Source organism: Epinephelus fuscoguttatus, linkage group LG12 (genome assembly GCF_011397635.1).
Source record: "Epinephelus fuscoguttatus linkage group LG12, E.fuscoguttatus.final_Chr_v1".
Lineage (NCBI taxonomy): Eukaryota > Metazoa > Chordata > Actinopteri > Perciformes > Serranidae > Epinephelus > Epinephelus fuscoguttatus.
Window position 1 is genome coordinate 23,053,263 of NC_064763.1, and position 23,368 is coordinate 23,076,630.

Genomic DNA, 23,368 nt, shown 5'->3' on the forward strand with positions numbered 1-23,368 from the left:
TATTAAAGGGATACAGATTTAGCTTTTAATTTCTTAGTTCAAACGATTCCTGTAACGACAGGAGAGAATGTCTTTCATTTATAGGCAGTGGTGAAAGAGTTATTCAGAGCCTTTAAGTAAAATTAACTTTACCACACTGTAGTTTATTTGAGGTTGCTGGTTTGAGTATTTCACCAGTTTTATATAGCGTTGGCTGGGGCTGTCCCTTGAAAGTGGGAGACTCAAACTGTCAGTCAGACACCATTCAGTCGACTGGGATTGCAGCTCTCTTGACTTTCACACTAGTCTTTGGTCCAGGCTTCAGCAGACGGGACAAATGCTCCATTTTTACTGCACAGTTCTACTCATTTCAATTTGCTGTTTTTTTTTTGTTTTTTTTGTTTTTTTTTTGATTTTCATTCATAAAAGTTGTGGATAGTGCCCAGAACTTTTTTGGTACCGCCTCAGTTGAGGTTCAGAGCGAGCTGAGTCGATAGAAGGTGGAGTTAAAACACTGCAGACTACTGATCTGTCAGAGAGAATCGCCACTTGCATGACATAAGACATCCTGCACAAATCTGCAGATTTAAAAAACAAAAAAAGGGCCCCCAAAACGCCACTGTACAGCTGACAAAATGCAGACGTTCCTCTGTTTGGCTGCTGATGAAAGGATTTAGCAAGTGTTGCTTTGAAGGTGTTGAATCAGCTGAAAATCCTGTCTATACCGAGGGGGTACGAAGGGGAAAACCAAACAGAGATATGCGGTATAAAAGTCTGAGGCCATACTAGCATCTCTGTGAAGATTAACTACTGCAGTGCTTTTAAATGATACATTCAAAGTTTGACCAGATGATGCCACAAGAAGGAAGTTCGGGAATCAAGTGAAGTGATTACAATTCATCCTTAAGGTAGTGATGTCACAAGAACTGATACTTTAGTACAAAGTTGACGTGACGGTACTCATTTTTCTCCAGTATTGTAGGGAACGGGGATGCACTTGTTCCAGACCTGATGGGGAAGCATATACACCTACAAGCATTGTAGTCTGCCCTTAAATGCCAAAAGAAGAAGAAGAACGTCTAGCAGCACGGAAGAACAACAACAACATGTGTAAGACAGGGACAACTCGACTTTCATAAAAAGAAAAGCATTTTTTTGCTGAGGTCAGTGTAGTTTGTTAATTCTATGCACTTAGAGCATCGCATATTTACACTCTGCTACAAATGCCAGCAGAGTGACGAGGCGCTGAGTGCCTCACATTCGGTGTTTTTTTTTTTTTCTGGTCAGTGATACGCCGCCAATACGGAACCAGTTCTGTTCTGGTTCCTGCACCTAATTTGAGCCATTCAGAGTATTTCAATCCAAAATAAATTGGTTAAGAACTGCTGGAACCAAAAAATAGCTGGTTTTCCTTGACCTGAAGTGCGAACTGTGATGACATCAGTGGGCATATCATATTCTACAGGTTGGAAAGTGAGGAAGAGGTAGCAGTGGAGAAGTCAAATGAGAAATGGTTAAAGAGTGTGCAGTGGTCTCATTAACTGTTGGTTCGCGCTTGTTTTCTGGATAAAAACAAATTAAAATTCCCAGGTAATCGATGCAATCTGCGATTCTGCTAGTCTAGTTTACTTCAGTTGTGCATTGTTTAACGCCCTCTGTTGATGACACATTTGTGAATAAAATAGTTCCACTCAAATCCAGTGGAAACACGGGCTGGTTCATGAGATAGTATCAAGGTTCCAGGAATCATGAACGAGACCAGTTTAAGAACCAGGGGTGATCAGGTGGAGAAGGGGTACTAGACCTGAAAAATGTTTAACTTTGGGTAAAACACTGCACTTATCACTGTCACTTTTACCCAGCTGTCCAATTGCAGTGGAGGAGGGGCGGCACAAATGGGGTAGGATAAAGTGTCTGCACCAAATTTCATGGCAATTCATTTAATAGTTGCTGAAATATTTCAGTCTGGACCAAACAGCCTGATAGCTACAGTGCTAGCATGGTTAAAAATGTGTTCCTGCTGGCTTTACAACAGACAGGTTAAATATTGTAGGCCTACTGGACTCATTAGGTCACAGGCGTACTCATATTCAGGACATTAGGATTTAATGTCAGATATTTACTCACCACCTTAAAGAGGTAAGTGGGTAAGTCAGTCTGACTTTAAGGATTTTATCTGGACATTTTTCCCACAAAATGTGGGTCAATCCAAAAAAAAAATAAAAAAATCAAAGAGTTTGATAGCTGTGAGGCATCTACCCCATGCAAATCAGAGTCTAAATAGTCTCATTGTATCCCAGTGAATTACATACTGCAGAGCCTCACTGTTTGCCCTGTGAATCTGTTTTGTCAAACCCCTGTTAAAAGCCAAAGCCAGGTGGTGGGGGGGGCACTTGGCACTAAGCTACCTGAGTCAGAGTTAAACAGGTTCATACTGCAGAGGAGAAACGAGAACTCCCTCCCTTCGCCTGCAGTGTCGGACTCACAGGACCTGTTTGCTCTAAACTCTGGGAGATGCTCAGTGCTCGCTTGCTTGCCTGGGGAAGTAGTTATAGGTAACACAAACCTGTCTACTTTCCACTTCACTTTCAGCTGCAGCGTGCCCTTGCCCAAGCCTGAGGCGAGCCAGACAAAAAAAAAGAGGAGAAAGTAAAAGAGGCAAGACAGAAAGAAAGGGAAGGAGAAAGTGAGACAGCGGAGGGACACGGGGAGATGTCTTTTTTTTTATGGGAATGTTTCACTTAATCTCATAAAGGCAGCGTGAAAACCTCCATCTGTTTGCTGAGCAGTTCAAAAGAGACTCCACATGCCTCCGCTTGCTGCTATATAAAAACAACATTCTAATGCAGATCTTAAAGAGGGCCAGCGGCTCAGCCTGCACAATGAGAACTGGGATGTGCCAGACGCAGCGATGGAAGATGGGAGGGTGGAGATAGGCAAACAGAGGGGGGGGAGTGTGAGCAGCAGAGAGAGGACCGGCTGGCGACAACAAAAAGAAAGGAGAAAGACGTGAAGGAGTCAAATCAAAGCAACAAATTTTTCCTGTCAACAGTCCTGTTTGTGACCTGGTAAACCTGACCTTGAAGCACTGGTGTGGGTCGCCCTCTGGCCTCGCCTGCCACTCCTCTGAGTCAACCCATTCACCTCTCCACCTCTCTGACTCTCTCCTGCTCTCTGTTCCCTTCTCCTCTCCCTCTTCATGTTTCACCACGGGGCTTACCAGTCGCCTTTGTCATTAATAGAGGAATGTCCTGGCTGAGAACGACATCTCGTGTTTTATCATGGCTCTTGAACGGAGATTCAAGGGCAGCACCTTCACATTCAGGCCCCCATTTTTCATGCAGACAAAACTGGGCTTCCTCTTTCTCAACTAAATCCACAGTAAACAGAGAAAGTCTTGGCATTGTATGTTACTGCAAACAAAGTATACGTTACATTTGCACATGGATATGTAGCAAATACCACACCTTAAGGCTTGAAACTTAAAGCTGTAACAATGCTGTTTAATGTGTGGTTAGGTTTAGGCACAGAAACCACTGTTATGGTTAGGAAGAGATCATGTTTTGGCTTAAAATGCCCGGTTGTGGTGGCAAAATACCTACTGAAAAAGCAGCAATATCTCGGTAAAAAACAACCACTTTCTCTGGTACTATTCCCGCTGGAAAATCAGCAACAGGTTGCTAAAACATCAGCCACATCTGGGGCTAAAAAGCTGCTGGAAACACAGCAATAGCCCCTTTTACACTGCCAGATTTTTGGCGAATGTTGGGCAGTTTTGCCGGCAAGCTGCGAGTGTTTAGACACACAGAACTGGATTGGCGAGTTGATCTGAGGTGCCCAATTTTCCGCCTCGTAGGGTCGTCATATTAGTGGAACCTTTTTAGACTGAAGCGGCCTTCCGCAACAGGAGGAGCTGTTGATGACTTGTGGGAGGAGCTGTTGATGACGCTGCACGTATGACCCACTGCCGATGGATGAACAGGAAACAGCTGATAGCAGGAATGAGCAGCTAGCAGCAAGAGGGAAACGCAAACCTGACAGACACTGTAAAGATGAGCAACTGGGGAGACAAGGAATTGCGCGCCCTCCTTGCCCTCACAAACAAAGAGGCCATTAACCGTCAGATGACGGGGACGGTGACGAACGGGCAGACTTATGAGAGAATCGCCGAAGGACTGACCAGCCACGGCTTCCCTTCCACGTCACTGTTTACGTCACACGCTGAGCTACACATTTTGTTACTTGCCCATGGCCCCCATTGCTCCGAAAAAGGCGCATTGTGTATAAACAAAATTAGGTAGGTGGCATTTTTCCGCACTCCCATATTTTGGTTTTATACTGCCAATGCTGAAAAAAGACTGATTGGGCTTGCCACTATCTAAAACGAGATAGCGGCTTGCTGCTATCTAAAAAGGGCTAATGATTAACTAAAAAACAACTGGGTTTGTTGTTTATTGGTCTCTTACAGCTTGGTAGGTGTTTCACTTAGGTGTCACACCAGCCACCATCCCCTCCCCCTACTGTTTGTATGTATACCTACGAAGAAGTAATGCACCAGAATTTGTAGATAACCTGCACAATCATGAGCCAGCAATTTGTGTATAACAAATGTAATTGGGAATCACGTGACCAGCGCATTGACGGGAGTACAAAAGGAAGTAGTATAAAAAGTAAAAGTCCTGTGTAACAAGGCAGGTTGAGGTGTTGGATGGGCCAAACAATAACAGGACTTTTACCCAGGAGACCGGTGATCACGTCCCATGTGAAACCAAGTGAACTTTGAGTTATCTTAAGGCACTACATCACCATGTTCTTTTTTCCCCTAAACCCCAACCTATGTAACTTTGTGTTAAGTGGTAACATGACACCACCATTTGTGAGGAACTAATTTGTTTGGTTTCTTACAAACTGTATGAACTGTGCAAATGTAACGTATTGGTGGTTTGCCAAAACCTACAAAACCAACATTTTCGTCTGGTGACTGGGCTGAAGCAGAAGACTCTCCTTGCCAAAATGCCTCAGCTTAGCCACAAATATAAGATCACAGATGATTTCTTTGGTCCGTGAGACTGCAGTGTGATGCCTCTGTAGTCAGGTTTTCCTCTGTACACCTCCAGGCCTCCTCTTCTCATAGCCGGGGCAAGACCAGGCCCGATCCCATCTGCAAAGCTATTTTGACAAGCCACCCCCCTAAAAAACTCCAGGGTTCAAACTCCTGGAAGATCAAAGGACTAATACTGCAGTAATAATAAGTTACTGCCCTATGAACGCCTCATTCATTGGGGAGAGGCAGTGATACAGTACAGTTGTAACTGGAGGGCCATTAAGCACTCATCATATGATCCTATTTGCCATCCATGTGTGGAAAAACATCTTCAGCTCTGCAGGCAGGGTAAGAACGTAGAATGAACTCCGAGCAGTAATGCCAAAAATCTGAGCTGCAACGGAAGTGCGCAAACATCCCACTGTATGTGACGACATCTCCAGATCTGTCCCAACTCTTTGTGAATCCCTCCCCACCTCATCAAGGCTGCAACCACACACACACACACCAACACCCCCCCCCCCACACACACACACCCAGCTGAAGGTGTCTCCCAACCGGTTGGGATGGAGGCATTTTAATAACAGCCATTTGGCACAGAATGGTATCATCTGGGCTCTGTCTGTCTTTATGAGCATGACATGGCGTTCTATTTTTAGGCTGGCATTTTTTTCTGCGATTGTCTGCACCTACGACAGCCTGATGAAACGCTGACCCTGACGCGCTCCCTTTGAAGTGACAAGTGAGAGATGTGCCGCCCTAATATGAACACCTTGAGACGCAAACACTTTGCGTTATCCGGGAGCAGCCCTGCAAGAGTGTGGCGTGCTCGCCCTCAGGGAGCAGATAAGCAGCATAGTGTGCATAGACGCTAACACAGTACATGTGCGGTGTTTTATGCATGTTTATATGTGTGCGTGTGTGTGTGTGTGTGTGTGTGTGTGTGTGTGTGTGCACAATTATAAAAACGCAGCTGCTTGTGAAAGAAAATTATCTGTCTTTCTCTTGCAGGAAATACATTATCTAGCTGCAGCCTGCAAATCATTATCACCTTTAAACAAGTGTTTCCCCCAGCTGGGACGATCCTAACCCTAACCCCATGTTTCCTGTGTAAATTACCTCATTTCAAGGGTCATTTTTGTACGGAAGAATCCAAGGGCCAGATTTTTTAATTTTTTTATTTTACATGTAACAAATAAAATTGAAATGTTAGAAATAAAGTCAAACTTTCAGTCAGGCTTAAGAAAAGGGTCGTAATGTTGAGAATAAAGTCAAAATTGAAATTTGGTCAATCAAATTTTGTCTTGTGATACAAAACCTCTCTGCATTGCACGCAGGTGTAGCCATGGATACCTGTGCATTTGTCCATTATTATCTACACCTGAACAAAAATGTAAACACTTTTGTTTTGATCTCATTTTTCACAGGTTTAAGTTTAAGATCTCAGACTTTTTTATGCACTCAAAAGGAGAAGCGCTCACTTACAGGGTTTTCTTAACAAATTTGCGACCACAATTAGAGAGAAATTTATCTACTGAGTGCATATAAAGTCTCAGAACTTTAAATTAAACCGGTGAAATGAATACAACGTACATGTATGTTAAACTTATGATTAAAGATTAGTTGATTCCAATAAATTCCTGGTTGATGCTTTACTAGTTTTCTTTGTTTTAAAATGTTAATTGAAACTGCTTCAGGAACAACGAGATTCTCTCAGCTTTTAACAAAAAAGAAATTCTACTCTGGACAAAATATTAGCCGGAACTTTTTTAAGAGGGACATGTTTTGCGATCCACACATATACACATGCAGGTGATATTCCAACTGCGTCTATTTTGGAGAGGCACTTCCCACCGAGGGGCACTGTAGACATCTCACTGTTTGTGTATAAAAGTTTTGCGGTGATGCTCGAATCACAGTTCTCCCAGCATGCCTACAGTAACTATGCAGAGCCAGAACACAGCCCGTGTGTCGTCGCAGCGAGGGGAGAGAAAAAGGAAAATCAGAAAAGTGAGAAAGGGGGAGCAACAAGCTGCTAATCTGCAGCCGCTGGAAGAGAGAGCCAGCATCTGAAGACACCACCTCTCAGAGCAAACAACACATCTTCCAGACTTTATGTACGTGTTGGGAGGAGGACAGTTTGCTGTGCCATCAGCTCAATGTTTAGCTTAGCAACGCTGGCGAGAAACGCCACAGAGGACAAGACATGTGGATGAGAGCTGCAGCCACAGCTGGGGTGTGTTACGCTGAAAATATCCCGACAGATGCCGCAGGAGGAATGCATGCACCTTTAGGCCAGAGAATTTTCCACTTATTTAAGGTGACAGGATGAGTGGAGAGAGTGCAGCAGGGAGAGCAGACCCTCTACAAATCACTCACGCCTCGTTTGGCAGAGTGATGACAGCACTGCATTGAGTTGAACGACAACAATGCTGCAGGTCAAGGTGACATCTGTTAAGCTGCGACCTGCAGGCCTGTCTAACCTCTGAGTCTCACTGTAAACTTGAGGACCTGCAGTTCAAATGCTCCTGGTCACCTGTAGGTGGGACTGTGTGTGATTGATTATTAATAACTAATAAATATGCTGGCTCGCCTACAGCTGTGATTTGCAGCAGCCTCGGGCCAGTAGGTGTTATTCTGTAACTGCAGGTCAACTGTCAGTGGAAAAATATGGCATGTGATGGATGGATGTGTGTCAATAACCTCCCACTGGCATTAGGCTGATTTAACCTTTAATTCCTCCTCCACATATCTTTGTGTTAGACTCACCTTGTTGCACCAAAGGTCAAAAATATCTCACCAAGCAGCCCAACCCTCTTTTCCTACCCCTTCCCTGACATTTCTGTAACCACACAGCTCAGTCGGAGGAAGAAAATATTGGCATTTGCATGTTGGGCACAGAAGGTAGAGCAGGTCGTCCACTACTCTGAATATCAGCAGTTTGATCCTCGGCTCCACCACTCTGCATGTCAAAGCATCCTCTAGCAAGATGCTGAACCCCAACTTGCTCCCAATAGCTGTTCCATTGGTGTGTGAGAGTGCTTAAAACTGAGTAGCAGGTTGCATCTTGTATGGTAGCCTCAGCCACCAGTATATGAATGGGTATGTGTGTGAATGGGTGAATGTGACTGTGACAGGTGAATTGAGTGGTCAAAAGACTTGAAAGGTGCTATACAAGTGCAGGTCGATTTATCATTGTACATTTCTGCACCCTGGACATGCTACATTTCTGCATTTTATACAAACTATAACGTTTCTAAAGTGACGTGGTATATGAGTTGATTTTGTCATCGGGAGGTGGAGGGGATGGCGGATGGCACATCGACTAGGCGAGAAGCCCACCAAGCTGCAGACCACTGTTTGAGACCAGCAAATGACAAAACTGTGGCTTTTTAGCCACCAAATGTGGGTGTTTTTCAGGGTCGCTGCATTGCCATGAAAGCACTTGTTTTTTACCAGGATATTGCTGCATTTCCTGCCAAGGTGCCACGAAAAGCAGCAGTTTTTTTAACGAGACATAACTGTGTTTCCTGTTAGTAAATGAAACGAAAAAAGAGGTTGTATTTTACAGACACATTGCTGAGTTTCCGGCAGTATCAAAAAGAAAGCATGTAACGAAAAGCAGTTGTATTTCCCAAGACGTTGCTGTTTTTCTTTTAGCAAGGCATAGATGGCTTGTACAGTGATGACTGTGCCACCAAAACTGGATTTTAAGCCCACACATAATCTTTCTCTAACCATAACCAAGTGACTTTGTACCTAAGTTTCAAAGTATCCACTACATAATAACGTACAAATGTAATGCATCCATGTTTGAACCACCCTTCTTTTCTATTCCACCCCCTCACCTGAACAGACAAATTCAACTATATGCTTGTTTTACAAAAATCACCAAAACCACTGTTCCAAAAGCCACACATGACTGTGAAATGCAAAACACCCCACTTGTTTTTGAAGTGTTGACAAAAAGAGGAATGCACTCTCTCATTGAGGAGGGAAACCTGAAGTATTTTTCTCATTGTTGAGCCACTCACAAAGCCAAGCCCTCCCTGAAAGGTCTCCCTCAGCGATAAATACTTGTTCCTACGCTTGCTAATCCCCCTCGATTGCACAGAGCTTGTGTTAAAAGTACACCGCCGTACAGTACCGCCCCGCCCCCTGTCCACAGATTCCATCGTGTCTGTGAATTCGCGCCACAGCCAGCTGGTGACCTCAGGTTTCCCTCTGATAACTAGGCACTCAGGTGGTAAAGAGAGGCACCGACGACACAGAACAGTATGAATACAGCAACTATCTGTGCCTAATGAGCAGAAAATCTTCCTGAACTTGTGTACAAGCCCTCCCAGACAAGCCGAGGTCAACAAGCAGCAGCCCGAGGTTCATTTTAGCGGCTGAATGACATTCCTGTTGCTCAGGGCTCTTCCCTGTCCAAAATACTCTTTGTCTGAGTCCCATGGGAATGTGCTCTCCTGTTTGTGTGACGACAGCAGAGGACTTATCACCTGTTTTTCTGTCCTTGGACTTCTGACGCAGCAGATGCTTCATGAACATCCATGACAACCGACAGCTCATTTTCACTCTCAGACTTTGTTCCAGGTTGAGATGACCCTGTTGGCCAACACTTTGGATTACAATATTTCACTCTGTCTGAGGACAACTCAGCAGTTCACCTGAACATTTTTTGATGAATTCTAAGCAGTTGTGCAAAAACCAAAATGTTTCTGAGCTGGAAAAGTCTGAGTGAAAATAGCGTTACCCTCTAAAATGTAGTGGTTCACCACTATAGAGGTGGAAAGTGACCAAATATATTTTTGATTTCATTTATGATCCAACAACTCCTTCCTCACCCTATAACACATGCATTCATTTTTACAGACCTTTTTAAGACCTGCTAGTGGCTCTAGATCAGTGGTTACCAACTGGTGGGTCGCAGTCCAAAAGAGGGCTGCAGGTCTATTCTGAATGGACCGCAATGACTCACGAATGTGTCAAGTTTGTGAAAAAATGCTATTTATTTTTAAGTACAGTGAATTTCTGACACAGAGCTTTTATTTTGAAGTGCCATTACTTGACAGAGATGGCAAAGTAGTGCAAGGACATGGCCAAACACAAGGATTCACTTCCCACCCTGCCCCAGTTAACCACAGTGTGCCGCAAGGCTCCGTCCTTGGTCCCCTCCTCTTCACCATCTACATGCTCCCCCTTGGTTCAATTATCCGCCCCCATGGCCTACAATTCCACTGTTATGCTGAGGACGACACTTTCAAGTCTGCGCTGACAAGACACTTCTTCACACAGGCCTTTGGCAGCTAGTCTGTTTATCTTGCTCTGTTTTGTTTTTTTTTTTTTATATTTTTCTGTAAAGCGTCCTTGGGTCTCTTTAAAGGTGCTATATAAATGAAAGCTATTATTATTACCATTATTATTATTATTATTATTAAGTATGATGCTGAATATATTAAACTGTGTGGACCTTAAACCAATGGCTTAGGAGAAATCTGGACCCCGCAGCTGGACCAGTTGGAAACCACTGCCCTAGATCATAGTTACTCAATGTGTACTCTCTATATACAGACTCTACATTCAGTGAATGAACCCCGGAGATCTTGCCTCCAGAAGAAGAGCGGAAGAGCCCTGGTTTCTGGTTGTAGGCTGTTTGTAGTCCGCGTGATATTGACCAATCACGTTTGAGCCGGCTGTAGTTGTTGCCAGGTTAAACGGTCCGTGCAGTGAACTAACGAGGCAGAACATAATTGGCGTCTCTGCAAACTCCATCGCAATGGTTCAGCATATTTACTTATATATAAACGGAAGTCGGAAACGTAAATTTGCCTCCTTCACTCAAATTAAACCGGAATGCCAAAAAATCGGGGGTCTGCCCCCAGAGGCTGTATCACCGTCTGCCGGAAGTCAGACGCCAAATACAGCTGATGAGTTCTGAGACTGCTCAATGTGTGACCCAGGGGCCAGTGGTGGCCCTCGATTTTTTTTTTTTTTTTTTTTTTTTTAAGAGATTTAGATTTAACTATTTTTAGGCATTTCATCTTTATTTGACAGACATCAGAGTAGACCACAAAAGTGACCTCATTCTGGTGCCTCTGGAAACCTTGAACAAAAATTCATAGACTGACAAGCCAACAGACAAACACTGCTGCTCTGCACATAGAACCATATAAGCTGGCACTGAAAGACAGGACTTAAGTGTCTACAAACATCCTGATAGTGAAATAAAAGCCGTGAAATAAAACCTGACTAACAGCAAATATTACACCTGTTGTTTCAAACCAAATCTCACTGAAATTACCCCAAAACACAGATCACGTTATCTTTAGTATTTGGCAGGAAGTTTTTATTTGTGTCAGGTCTTTCATCACAGAATCAGAAGCTACAATGTGACATCTGCATGTGCTACTGCATGTGTTCTGTAAAACACTATGTAGATTTAACAGAGACTTTTATTTTGATGTACAAATTAAAACTTGAGTTACACCTGAACGGATTTGGATAGCCTATATAGCCTACATATAGTTTATAGAGTATTTGTAACTTTTCAACAGCTTATTAATTGAAATTTAACAACACAATTGCTTAATTGTCAGACTTGATAGTTCAACTGTCTGAAGGCGGACAATCTACATGAACTGTTACCGAATTTGTCTACTTCACTTGGTTCTTGTGGTGACTATAGGCCATTATTTATTCATTTTATATTGCAAAATGTTTAAAATTGCAATAATATGTTATAGTGACTTTAGTATCATGATAGCATCGTTCCGTCGGACCTCCTAAATATAGACTAATTATACACACCAGGTTTAGTCCGGTATTTGTTGGTCATTTATTGCATGCGTGGACACATATACAAACTAAAACACAGCACTATTAACCTGCACCAACTCTGTCCCAACACCACAGGAAGAGAGGAGGCTGCAGCTGATGTTAACACTGTATGCTGGAGGGGGTTTATGATTCTGCACGGCCTCACAAAGGTGCCCATTGTTCAGCTTTATTAAAACCCTATGAGTGTGGCTTCCCTTTTAATATCTGCATCATCATGAAAGGAACAACAGACAGACGACGCTGGACTGGGAAAACACCTCCACTGTCACAACGTCATCTATTTTCAAAATAAAAGTCTGAATAAAAAAAGGGAGGCTAATCACATGGACCCATCAGAGTCGTAATGAGCGCACTGACTAAGAAGAAGATTGTCATTAGGCTGCTGGACTCTAAGCTAAGTACTTCCTACTGAGTTATCTTCACATTGATAAGCAAGGCAGCAGCTAACTTTAGCAACAGAGGAAATGGGAGGGAAAAGACTGTGTCGTCAGGGTCAAACAGGCACAAACAGTGGATAGTTGCTGTTTCTTAACAGAGGAGTGACATGTACAGTGCCAAAGGGAGCAAGTATCCAAAAAGAAACAAGAGTCACTGAACAGTTAAAAGCAGTAGAAATATTTAGAGCAACCACGCTGCTGCCAGACAGAGAGGCGAAAGACAGAATGTTTTAGCAGCTAGAGGCAGCTTTTTGTAAGTTTTAAATGAGAGTAAAGCTTTTTGCTTGCGGTCCATGTTGAGAGGGGGGCCTTCTCTGCTGGTCACAACAACAAGTTCACTGTGGGTAAACAATGGAGGAGAAACTGGTGGTAGCAGTTGCTGAATACCCAGAGCTATACGGCCTGACGATAGACAGCAGGTTGTCAAACTGCCCCTGAGTCATCTTTAAATATGCCTGGAAACAGCCATCATGGAGGTGAAGCCCCTGGACCAACTGGTGGTACTCCCTGTGATCCACCCTCTTTTTTAGGGTCTCATGTACCCACACAGATCTACGTTTCCCTGTGACCAACAAACTACTTACTGACAGCCTCTCACCCTCAACCAGAGCTACAGCAGGTACCCTCTGCCTCAACATTTTAGTAACAAGCTACTACATACTGTCACAGTCATTCATCTTCTCTGGCAGCCTATGATCTCACTGCTCTGCATTTTAAATATGGTTCCTTTTCTGCTTGCAGTCCTTTCATGCTGCAGCTATGCATGCCCTCCACCTCCCCGTCACCGCCTACTCTTCCCTGATGCAGCCTCATTTTGCCTCATCAGTCATCAACCAAAGTCATCAGCCACCACCACCACCACCAGTGTCTAGACCAGGGGTGTCAAACAATGGGCCTGAGGGCCAGAACCGGCCTGCCAAAGGGTCCAATCCGGCCCACTAGATGACTTTGCACACCTAATACTGAAGCATTTGTGACAGCTAAGAGGTGCAGCTTTCAGGAGCAAGTTAATTGAGTAGCGTACTTCATCTGTTAATCTGTATGCTTATATTCCGCATTAAACTTCATCTTTATTTTATTCTTCTGTCTCTCCTGATTGAACAACAGACATTCAGGCTGAAGCCTCAAATGTTCTCCGACCTTAAAATGCCTCTAAGCTTATTAGCCTGTTAACAAGTAGGCTACTCTGGTGTGAAATAGCGTTGCCAATGAAAAAGAATGAACCCCGGTTGGCTAGTTAGTTCCTTTGTCAGGCAACAGAAACAAATGACAACTGTTTGAGAATTGAAATAAACAAATATGTTAGTAAGACGTGCTACTGTATGAACTTTTTATTTCATAAATAATTACGAGAAGGGTGCCTTTTTTGTTGCATGAGCACCTACCCTTCAAAATGTCTTTGCACGGCCCTGCATCACTTTCACAGCTGTTGAGTTCAATATGAACTGATCACAACAGCGTGAACCTGACAAGACACAGAAGGAATATGGCACTCAGGATAACAGAAAGAAAGGGCTCATACCTTTTGCTCAGAGGACTGAAAAACTGATTCTGAAATGTCCCCATAAGGGTTTCCAAAGTTTTTATGCAGCGATTTAAAGTTTCTCTCATACTGGAAATAGCAAGAATGCTATGATGTGTGTGTTTTCTACTTCAAAAGGTTAAACAGAATAATCGAAGGTGCGTGCAGTGGTTTCAGATGTGCACAGTCCTTGCCGGTCTATTAGCAAAGAGTCCAGCTTTGACTAACAGAGAGTCATAGTTTATCCCTTTGAAGAAGACCGTGCAACTGTCTGGCACTGACAAGCAAATAATGAATTTTCTTGGGAGCGAAATCAAAGCGAAACCCAGAAGTCTGCTAACACTGATGCATTTCATACTCGCCAAAATGTCCATTGTGTACCTGCTGCTTTTTGCATTTACTCTGAAAAGCTGAAATATCCCCCTTTTTCCAGATGTTCCCCTGTGTTCCTCCTGCTTCACTCGTCTCTGATGAACTGGAGACGTTGGACTCAGATACTGCAGGAAAAGAAGCCAAAGGCAGCTGCCATTACATTTCCAGGACCTCTGTCTTTTCTAAAAAACAGCAGGCAGGAATAGCCTGAGGTCAGTGTCACCCCCTACAGACAATCAGACACAAGGAGACAAAAACGTTGTCATGAGGGTCGTGATTTATTCCTCCCTCAACGGGCTTCCCTTGTTTTCTAACACTTCCTGTCACTGGGACTGCTCTTCCTGGCCTCCAAGTTCAGGCCACACTTGAAGTCAAGCCTGATGTTGCCTCACACATATAAGAATGATCCCTGTCACATCCACACTACAGCTGCAACGGTTATTCTGTTAATCGATTAATTCCCATCTCTTTAAGTAATTAAAAGAAAAAAAGTTACAATTCTCTGAAAATAAATGGAACATTTTTGGGTTGTGGTCAAAACGAGACATCTGAGGACGTCATCTTGGGCTTTGGGAAACACTGATTAACATTTAGTCACCATTAATGGCATTTTAAAGACCAAAACACTAATTAATTAATCCAGAAAATAAATAACTGTTAGTCGCAGCTCATAGTGAGGCACACAGCTTTTTAATTTAACACTGGTACCAGATCAGTACTTGGTATCAACTGACACACACAGGGCCAGTTTCTGGTGTTGGGACAGAAAAAGGAACATTGGTGCAGCTCCAAATTATACTAAGATTACATTTAATTAAATATAATCAAAAATTGACAATCACAGACTGTAATAACATTACAAACACTCGACATGTACTATCAGTGTTTGGATCTCCAACTCTGCCTCCTTACAAAGAGGTCACCTTTCTACAAGAGAAATTTGGGTAGGCACACTTGAAGTAATGTGATCCAATAACACACACACACACACACACACACACACACACGCACACACGCACATGAGTTAAAGAAAACAGGATTACTGCACAATCAGGCCAGAAGCCTTTTCATCTAAGAGGAGCAGAATCAATAAGCGAGGCTTTCTATGAGAGTCAACAAGTTCAGACACGGGCCAAAGACTCGATCACAGTATGAGCTGTTTTCATTAAACCACGGATTCTTACACAGACCTGCAGTGGGTGAAAGTCAGCGCTCCAAATAAATTTAAAAAAAAAAACACAGATTACAGCATTTATTGAGAGCACCGTGAGCCCCATGTGGAGTTGTAGAGGAGCCCTCCTGGCACCGCCGCCATGCCTTTTCTCGTCGAGTCATGTGTTGCTACGTGACTTAGCTTGAGAACCTTTCCAGGGCTTTAGTGTAAACAGAAAAGCCGGGCTGGCTAGTGGAAAGCAGACGGATCACTTCTAGCACAACATGCTGGCAGAGAGCGAACGTGGCCTCTGCTTGTGTTGTGTAATGATGCAAAACCACTGCAGCAGTGGAGGGTTTTGATTCATAGAGGGAGAGGGAGGGAGCTGTGTCTGACACACACAGAGCGGCAGGAAATAACTGCACAAAGAGCATGTCTGGATATTTTGCGGATACTTCTGATTTTTCTTATTAACTCTTTTTTAAGGTGACTTTATGAAAAGGTGTGAGAGCAACCCAGCACCATCACTCTCATGTCCCGTAAGAAAATGTAAAACAGAGAAAAATATAATGAGAGAAATCATGAAGTCTTTCGTCTACAGAACTATAATAATATCCTCCTAAAATCTACAGCATTACAGGATTATTTAAGTTGCTGAGGCAGCAGGATGTTGCTCATTTCATACAGATAAGTGAATATGTATGAGAGGTGTCCAGTAGTGCAGACTGTACCAGGAGAGGGCGATGCTTAAATGCACAACTTTTTATTGAGGATGTCTGCAGAAACAGTTTGACATTTTCCTTTTTATTTGATGATTAGATGTTTACAGAGATGTCATAATCTGTTATCTGTTCAACCAACATTATCTGTCTCTGTATTCAGATAGAGGACTGGAAGTGGTTTATACAGGAAGTCAGGGCATAATTTGGCAAATGTTGTATTTTCTAACCTAATACTCATTGGCGATGAAACTGTTTTGCCTTCAGAGCATCAAATTGATTAAATAATGGCATATAAATAATCATGAAATATATTTATACATCCTCACACTGTACTTTTCATCTCTGTCGCTCTTATTTTTTTTTTATTTTTGTACTAAACTAAGTTTGATGAACTGTCAATATGGCTATGAAATGAATCCTGAAATAAATAAATGAGGAAATAAATATAGAAATTAGTGTAAATATTAATATACATTAAAGGGATAGTGCACCCAAAAATGAAAATTCAGCCATTATCTACTCACCCATATGCTGATGGAGGCCCTGGTGAAGTTTTAGAGTCCTCACATCCCTTGCGGAGATCGGCGGGGGCAGCGGCTAGCACACCTAATGGCAGACGGCGCCCCAGACTAATGTCCAAGAACACAAAATTGAATCCACAAAGTATCTCCATACTGCTCATCCGTAGTGATCCAAGTGTGCTGCAGCCCCGACATAAAAAGTTGTTTCGAAAAACGTCATATGAACTGTTTTTAGCTTCACTGTAGCCTGTAGCTCTGACTGTTTCTCTGTGCTCCACGCTCACGTGTGTGCACTCAGGGTGATCAGTGATGCATGGTCTCTGAAGAGCAGCAGTCTTGTCAGTACTGATGTCCAGATTCTCAAGTGCAGGCATCGTCAATTCCCAGTCTGAGCAGCAAAGACTTTCCTCATCCGTTGGCATTGCTTTGCATTTGAAACAACTACACCACCAGGTTTCCAGTGCTCGACTCTGGTATTCTGCGGCTGGCTGAGGGTTAGGCTCATGAGCTGCGGCGGCTGCTTCGTCCAGTAGCCTGAGTTCCGTGCGTATACTCGGGCTCAAACAAATACGGCTCAACAAAGAAATGCTGTTCCTCCTCAGTTTCAAAGTCTTCAGACATGTTGGGCTGCCCTTTGCTAATAGACCGTAATGCAAATTATCTTTTAGCTCTGTGGTTACGTTGTCTCTCCCTGCGGTGCACGTGTCACATGATGTAAACACGGGTGAGCAAAGCTCATGCTTTCGCTGGTCTCGCACAAGCGCGCACACGTGAGCGCGGAGCACAGAGAAGCAGTCAGAGCTACAGGCTACAGTGAGGCTAAAAACAGAGTTCATATGACGTTTTTCGAAACAACTTTTTATGTCACGGCTGCAGCACACTTGGATCACTACGGATGAGCAGTATGGAGATACTTTGTGGATTCAATTTTGTGTTCTTGGACGTTAGTCTGGGGCACCATCTGCCATTAGGTGTGCTAGCCGCTGCCCACGCCGATCTCCGCAAGGGATGTGAGGACTCTAAAACTTCACCAGGGCCTCCCTCGGCATATGGGTGAGTAGATAATGGCTGAATTTTCATTTTTGGGTTCAGTACTCCTTTAATTGCCAGGTCCCCCTCATTACAAAGATCGCTGATTTCAATGGGACTTACCTGGTTAAATATGGATTAAAAAAAAAATTAACAAATGACTCAAAATGGTTCAATAAATAGGTCTTTGTTTTAGTTTTTAACACGACTTTAATTTCATCGATTTAAAGTGTAGAATTTTAAGGGCTATACTGGCAGAAATTTAATTTACTATAGTAAGTATGTTTTCTTTAGTTTATCATCACCTGAAAATAAGAATCGTTGTGTTTTCGTTACCTTAGAATGAGCTTTTTCGTCTACATATGGAGCAGGGCCTCATATATGCTGTTTGGTTATTCAGAGCACCACACTCTCGGAGCACAGAGCATATTTTGGGCACAGATGGAGCAGCAGAATGCCAGGCGCAGTGAAACTTAATTGATTAATTCATGCAGAAATACAACACTGTACTTTCTAGAACAACAGTGCTTTCATTTTAGTGTTCTCTATCTTTTCCCAAACTACTCTAGATGAAAGTGGCTGCGTTCCTGTGGAAACTACACACCCCACTGTCCAGTGCTGAGTCTGAAGTTTGCTTTCACTAGCCTCTATAGCAGCTGCTCCTCCAACCCAACCAACTGATCTGATCAGCTCTGATCGATCCAGCCTCAATCTGACTGATCAATTCTCCACCCTGCTATTTAAAGTCAGTAAAGCACTGCTGAGAAGCAGAGCTACCATCATAAGCTACCACCACACATAGGTGCTATTCCTGTGGGAAACGGTGATGTTGTTTTTACAGAAGCCCAGATGAGACAAACCAAACACTGGCTCTGATAGGACCACTTGTGTTTTCACTTCGACCACCATTTATCTCCTACATGCTTGGCACATGGGGGAAGTTTCAGTTCTGCAACCACACCGATATACGCCACTAAATAGAGCCACTAATAGAGCTTGATTATCAAAAAAATGCCAGTGGAGGAGCCCCTGGACAACCCAACAGAGATCCAGGCTATGCCCCCAATGTCCTAAAATCCTCTTAACGCTCCTGAGTACACCAGGAAACCAGGAAATTAACACATACTGCTGAAAACAACAGGTTCAAATCTTCATTTTCATGTATAACTTGCAGGGGTTTGAAAGAATCCTTCTGCCACACCAGGCTTTTGTCTCGCTACTCCAGCACCTGATGCTGCCTCCTCCTCCTCCTCTTCCTCCTCCTCCTCCTCCTAATACACCCTCAGCCTGCTCTGCCCTGACTCAGGGAGGGTCAGAATATCAAAATCACTTTTTCATAACAAAACTTCTAGTTCGTGAAATCAGAGTCCTATGTTATTTTTATCTTGTGGTCATCCACATTGACAGAAATCAATTTAATGATGCACAAATGTCATTTTTTCCCTGAATGCTAACAAGCAACTTCAGGTAGAATAAATATCTGTTTCCATCACAGTATTTGTGCTTAGATTTGGCTACATCCCTGTTAAAGATGTCCTGCTGTAGCACAGACATCCCAAAAGATGAACTTTAACTTTCCAAGCTGCTCAGAGATACTATATAAAACAAGGAGCATTAGAGAGACGACACAGATCATTGTGAATCAGCAGAGGAATCTCCCTCTGAGGATAGGAACCTCTGAAAAACCAAAATAAAAACAAAGGACAACAATGAAACTTTATCCTTCAAGGTTTTGAGCTTCACTTTGTTTGGTTTACAGTCTATTCTGAGTGTGCGCGGTGCAACACGAACCCTCTGTGGCCGTCGGAGTATCTATAGATCAGCGGGGCGGGTTACAGTCAGACTAAACTGTAAACAAGTCCCATCCAGAGACCACGGCTGACCCGGCACCGCACATCCCAAACCATCTGATTCATCCTCCTCAAAAGGCCGAGCTCCTCAACAGCTGCACAATGAATCCCCAATAAATCCACCACGACCAAAAGCTTTGAATCTGGCCGAGGAAGCGAGGATGCAGGTGGCTGGAGTGGAGTTTATTGCAACACATACTTTCCAGACGACCAAAACAACAAGAAAGACCCCCCTTCCCCTCCCTCCTTCACTTCTCCTGATTTCAAAGGCGATCTGCGGGGAGGGAGAAAGCACTCGGAAGCAACAGTCTTTTGTTGAAGGGTACTTCTGCATGAGGGGGAGACCGTGTTTTGTTTATGGGACAACATAGTGATGCCATTACGGCTTTAATCAAAACTGTTTTCTGAAGTCAGCCTTGAGTGACACCCCTCTTCCCCCCTTATGGCCGGCTTGGTTTGGTTCCCACTGAAGGAGCAACAGGAGGAGGAAGAAAGGAGCGGGGAAGTGTGGGAATGTCTCTACATCGTCGCCACGGCGGGCAGCTCCTAAACATGGCTTTAAATTAGGGGAAAAGAAAACACAGGCTAAAAAAAGGCAGTCGCCTAACTATACTCCTGCCTGCTAATTTGTCACCACTTGAAAAACGAGGAAAAAATAGCAACAGTTTTAAATCACACTACTTTAAAGTTAGGCTATGCCAGCCAGTGTGTATGGTAGAATACTTAAACACAAGGGAGATTTAGGTCAACTCTGTTGCAGTCGCACATACATCTAAACCAGTGTGGGTGGAATCTATGGAGCTCTGGCTGCGTTCATATTAGAGGGAAGCAGAAATGGAGAATGCCGAGTGTCTGGTTCTGGCTGGCTGGCCGGCCGGCTGGCTGGGATCGGACCAGTGACAGCTGGGGCTTGAAAGCCTTACATCCAAAGCCAGGGCTCACTGCCACTTGCTACATAGCAGCGCTGAGCTAAGCCCACCCCCTCCTGTCCAAGCCCTCACTCTGAAAGATCACCGTCCTGAACAAAACATTAAGCCCCTGCCAAATAATTCCCTCTAAAACCATCTTCTCTTTAATGTCTGAATCCAAGAGCGGAAGGGGTACTGGAGAGGAGACAAGATGGCAAGATGGTTTATCTGTCTGCTGCCGTGTCTGAGAGGGGAAGGGGTCACAGAGAGGGGAGTTTCTCAGAGCGTTCGACGATGAAAATGCACGAGGCATTTTCTGTGGCATGTATGTGTGTGTGTGTGCAGCTCAATCGCCTAAAGAAAATGTTGGCATTTTACGTTCTGCAAAGCATGAACAAGTTACTTTTGCACGTTTCATACATATATCAACGTTTCTGAAGTGACATAGTATATGAGCTGACTTTGTCAGATGAGACGCCTGCCCAAGCTGCAGGCCACTTTTCAAGACCAACAACAGAACAAAACTGGTTGTGATTTAGCGTGTCATGTTTTCAGCAGCTTTTAGGGCACAAAATGTGGTTGCTCCGTAGCTCTTGTTTTCAAGCAGGGATAGTGCCAAAAAAAAGGTTGTTTTTTACAGAGACACTGTTGCGTTTTTGGCCGGAATAGTGGCACATAAAGTGGTTGTTTTGTACCAAGACATTGCAGCGTTTCTTGTCGGTATAGAGGCAAAAAAAGTGGTTGTTTTTATTGCATTTCGTGTTGGAGTAGTGCCTTGAATAGCAGTTGATTTTTTACCAAGACATCACAGTGTTTCCTGCTGTGATAGAGCTACTACTAACTGTTGTTTTTTACCGAGACATTGCTATGTTTCCTGGCGGTATAGTGGCATGAAAAGCGGTTGTTTTTGATGGGTCATTGATGAGATATGACTGCCACCAAAAGTGGGTATTTTAAGTCCGGACATGATCTTTTCCTGACCATAACCAAGAGGTTTTTGTGCCTAAACCTAAAAACACATTAATCACAGCACTGCTGAAACAGTTTTAAAAGTATATCCTACATAATAGTGTAGAAATGTATCTGTGGTTAACAGAAAGGTACAATGCAACATTTCCTCCAGCAGTCAGGTTTGTGTGTGATCTGTACCTTATCGAGCAGCGGCAGACAGCGGGGTACCCTGTGCTCCAGTTTGACAATAGTGATGAAGTCACTCTCTTGTCGTTCATCCTCACTCGTGTTGCACAGAGACAGAGGGTGATACTGCAAAACAAAAGAGAGAAAGAGGTTATGATCTCATACCAGAAGAGGAAAATAAAGTTTTTAAACAATGCAGATGTCTCTGTTGGGATCATTTGTTCAGTTCAAAGGGAGTGCATTTTTTTCAGTGCTCACTGCACTGGAGTTTTGGGTGTGCAGCTGTCATGAGAAGTGCAAGAAGAATGAATGCCCAGGTACGCAAACAGCAACAGAGTCTTTCCACCTAATCACACTGATGTATCTCTTTGTTCTTTCTCTTCTCTTCTGCATTATTACCAAGGCATGAAATTAAAGGGATAGTTTGGACTTTTTAAGTGGGGTTGTATGAGGTACACATTGAGTGTATTACCTACAGTAGATGGCAGTCGGTATGATCCCAGTTTGGAGACAGGCAGAAGTACTGACACAGCAACTAAGTAGTGTACTGCTGTGGATGGCCAGCAGCAAAACCTATTTTAGCCACCTGAAAAATTCATATCAGTTTAAGTGGATACTATTTTTATAATATCTTGACCTTGCTGTCAGACAGTGGTTTCCGATGAGGAACTGAAGCTCTTGTATGCTCTCTTCAAGACAAACTCCATTGAAAAAAATAGCAATTTTACCTTGCAGAACACGGGAGCTGCTGGTGCTGTAGACTTAATCTGATATTGATTTTTTTCGGTGGCTAAAATACATTGCTACATTTTTGTACATTGCTTAGCTTCCTTAGCAGTACTCCTACTTGCTTCTCCAAGAGGGCGTGCAAACTGGCATCTACAGTAAATAATACACCATCTATGGAAAAGTACCTCATACAACCCCACTTCAGAAAATCCAAACTTTTCCTTTAATTCTTAGCTTTATGACTAAAGTTAAAAAAAGGAAAATAAGACTTAAGAGGCAGATAAAACTGACCCATGTCCAGTTCAATGCTGTGTATATACTGCAGTATATCCCACATATTCATCCATTCATACCAAAAACACGCAGCTACAGCATGTGACCCAAAGGATGTCAAAGACTGGACTAAAACCAACAGTGAAAAATAAATTATCTAGACAGTTGCACTTGTCAGAAGCTTTTATGTGTTAAATAAAGGCGTTTCCTTTCTAAATCGTTCACAGTTGATATCAAGAGGAAAAACTTTGGCACCCAACAAAATCAATTACATGGATGGATGTAAGGATGTTCACTCCCACTCAAAGCCTTGAGCACTGAAAGACCGAGAGATAGTCTTTGGTAGGAACATTTGATCCCCTCTGAAAGGGAGGAAATTCGTAGCTGCTGAAAGGCTGCATTTAAGAGCTCAAGGGATCGCAGCGGTGTTTGCAAGTCACAGACATGCTGTCACGGGTATGAGAGATCGCACGGCAGTCCAAAGGGGAGCAAACCGCTCCTAAAACACCCTAGTGCAGCGCTCATTTCCTCACATGACATCAACAAGTGCACCAGTGCTCCTCGATCAGATACAGCTCACAGATCACCCTGCAGTGCCCAGTCCCTGCGCTCACCCACACCCCAGCAGAGCGGCCCCACCCTGCCCTGCCCTGTACAGGCCCTGTCCCGGCCTGATTCGGCCCTGGTGGGCCTCTTCATGTGGCTGTGGGCTGAGGTCATGGGGCTCCCCCTCATCTCACCCAGCGGAAATCCCTAAATTAAAAAGACCCAAGGGTGACATCAACAGCTGGCACCCCGGTCCAGGGGAATTGACGTAATGTACAGGGCTGGTGCATGTCTGTCACAAGGAGA

The 23,368-nt window shown here is 43.6% G+C and overlaps 1 protein-coding gene across 1 annotated transcript in view; it reads right to left on the minus strand.

Moving 5' to 3' along the window:
* LOC125898355 (E3 ubiquitin-protein ligase RNF43) overlaps nt 1–23,368 on the minus strand; it is a 111,453-nt gene that overhangs the window by 17,935 nt on the left and 70,150 nt on the right. The window contains exon 2 of the mRNA XM_049592140.1: nt 21,527–21,640. Within this exon, the coding sequence (XP_049448097.1) occupies nt 21,527–21,640 (114 nt within the window). The remainder of the gene's footprint in view (nt 1–21,526; nt 21,641–23,368) is intronic.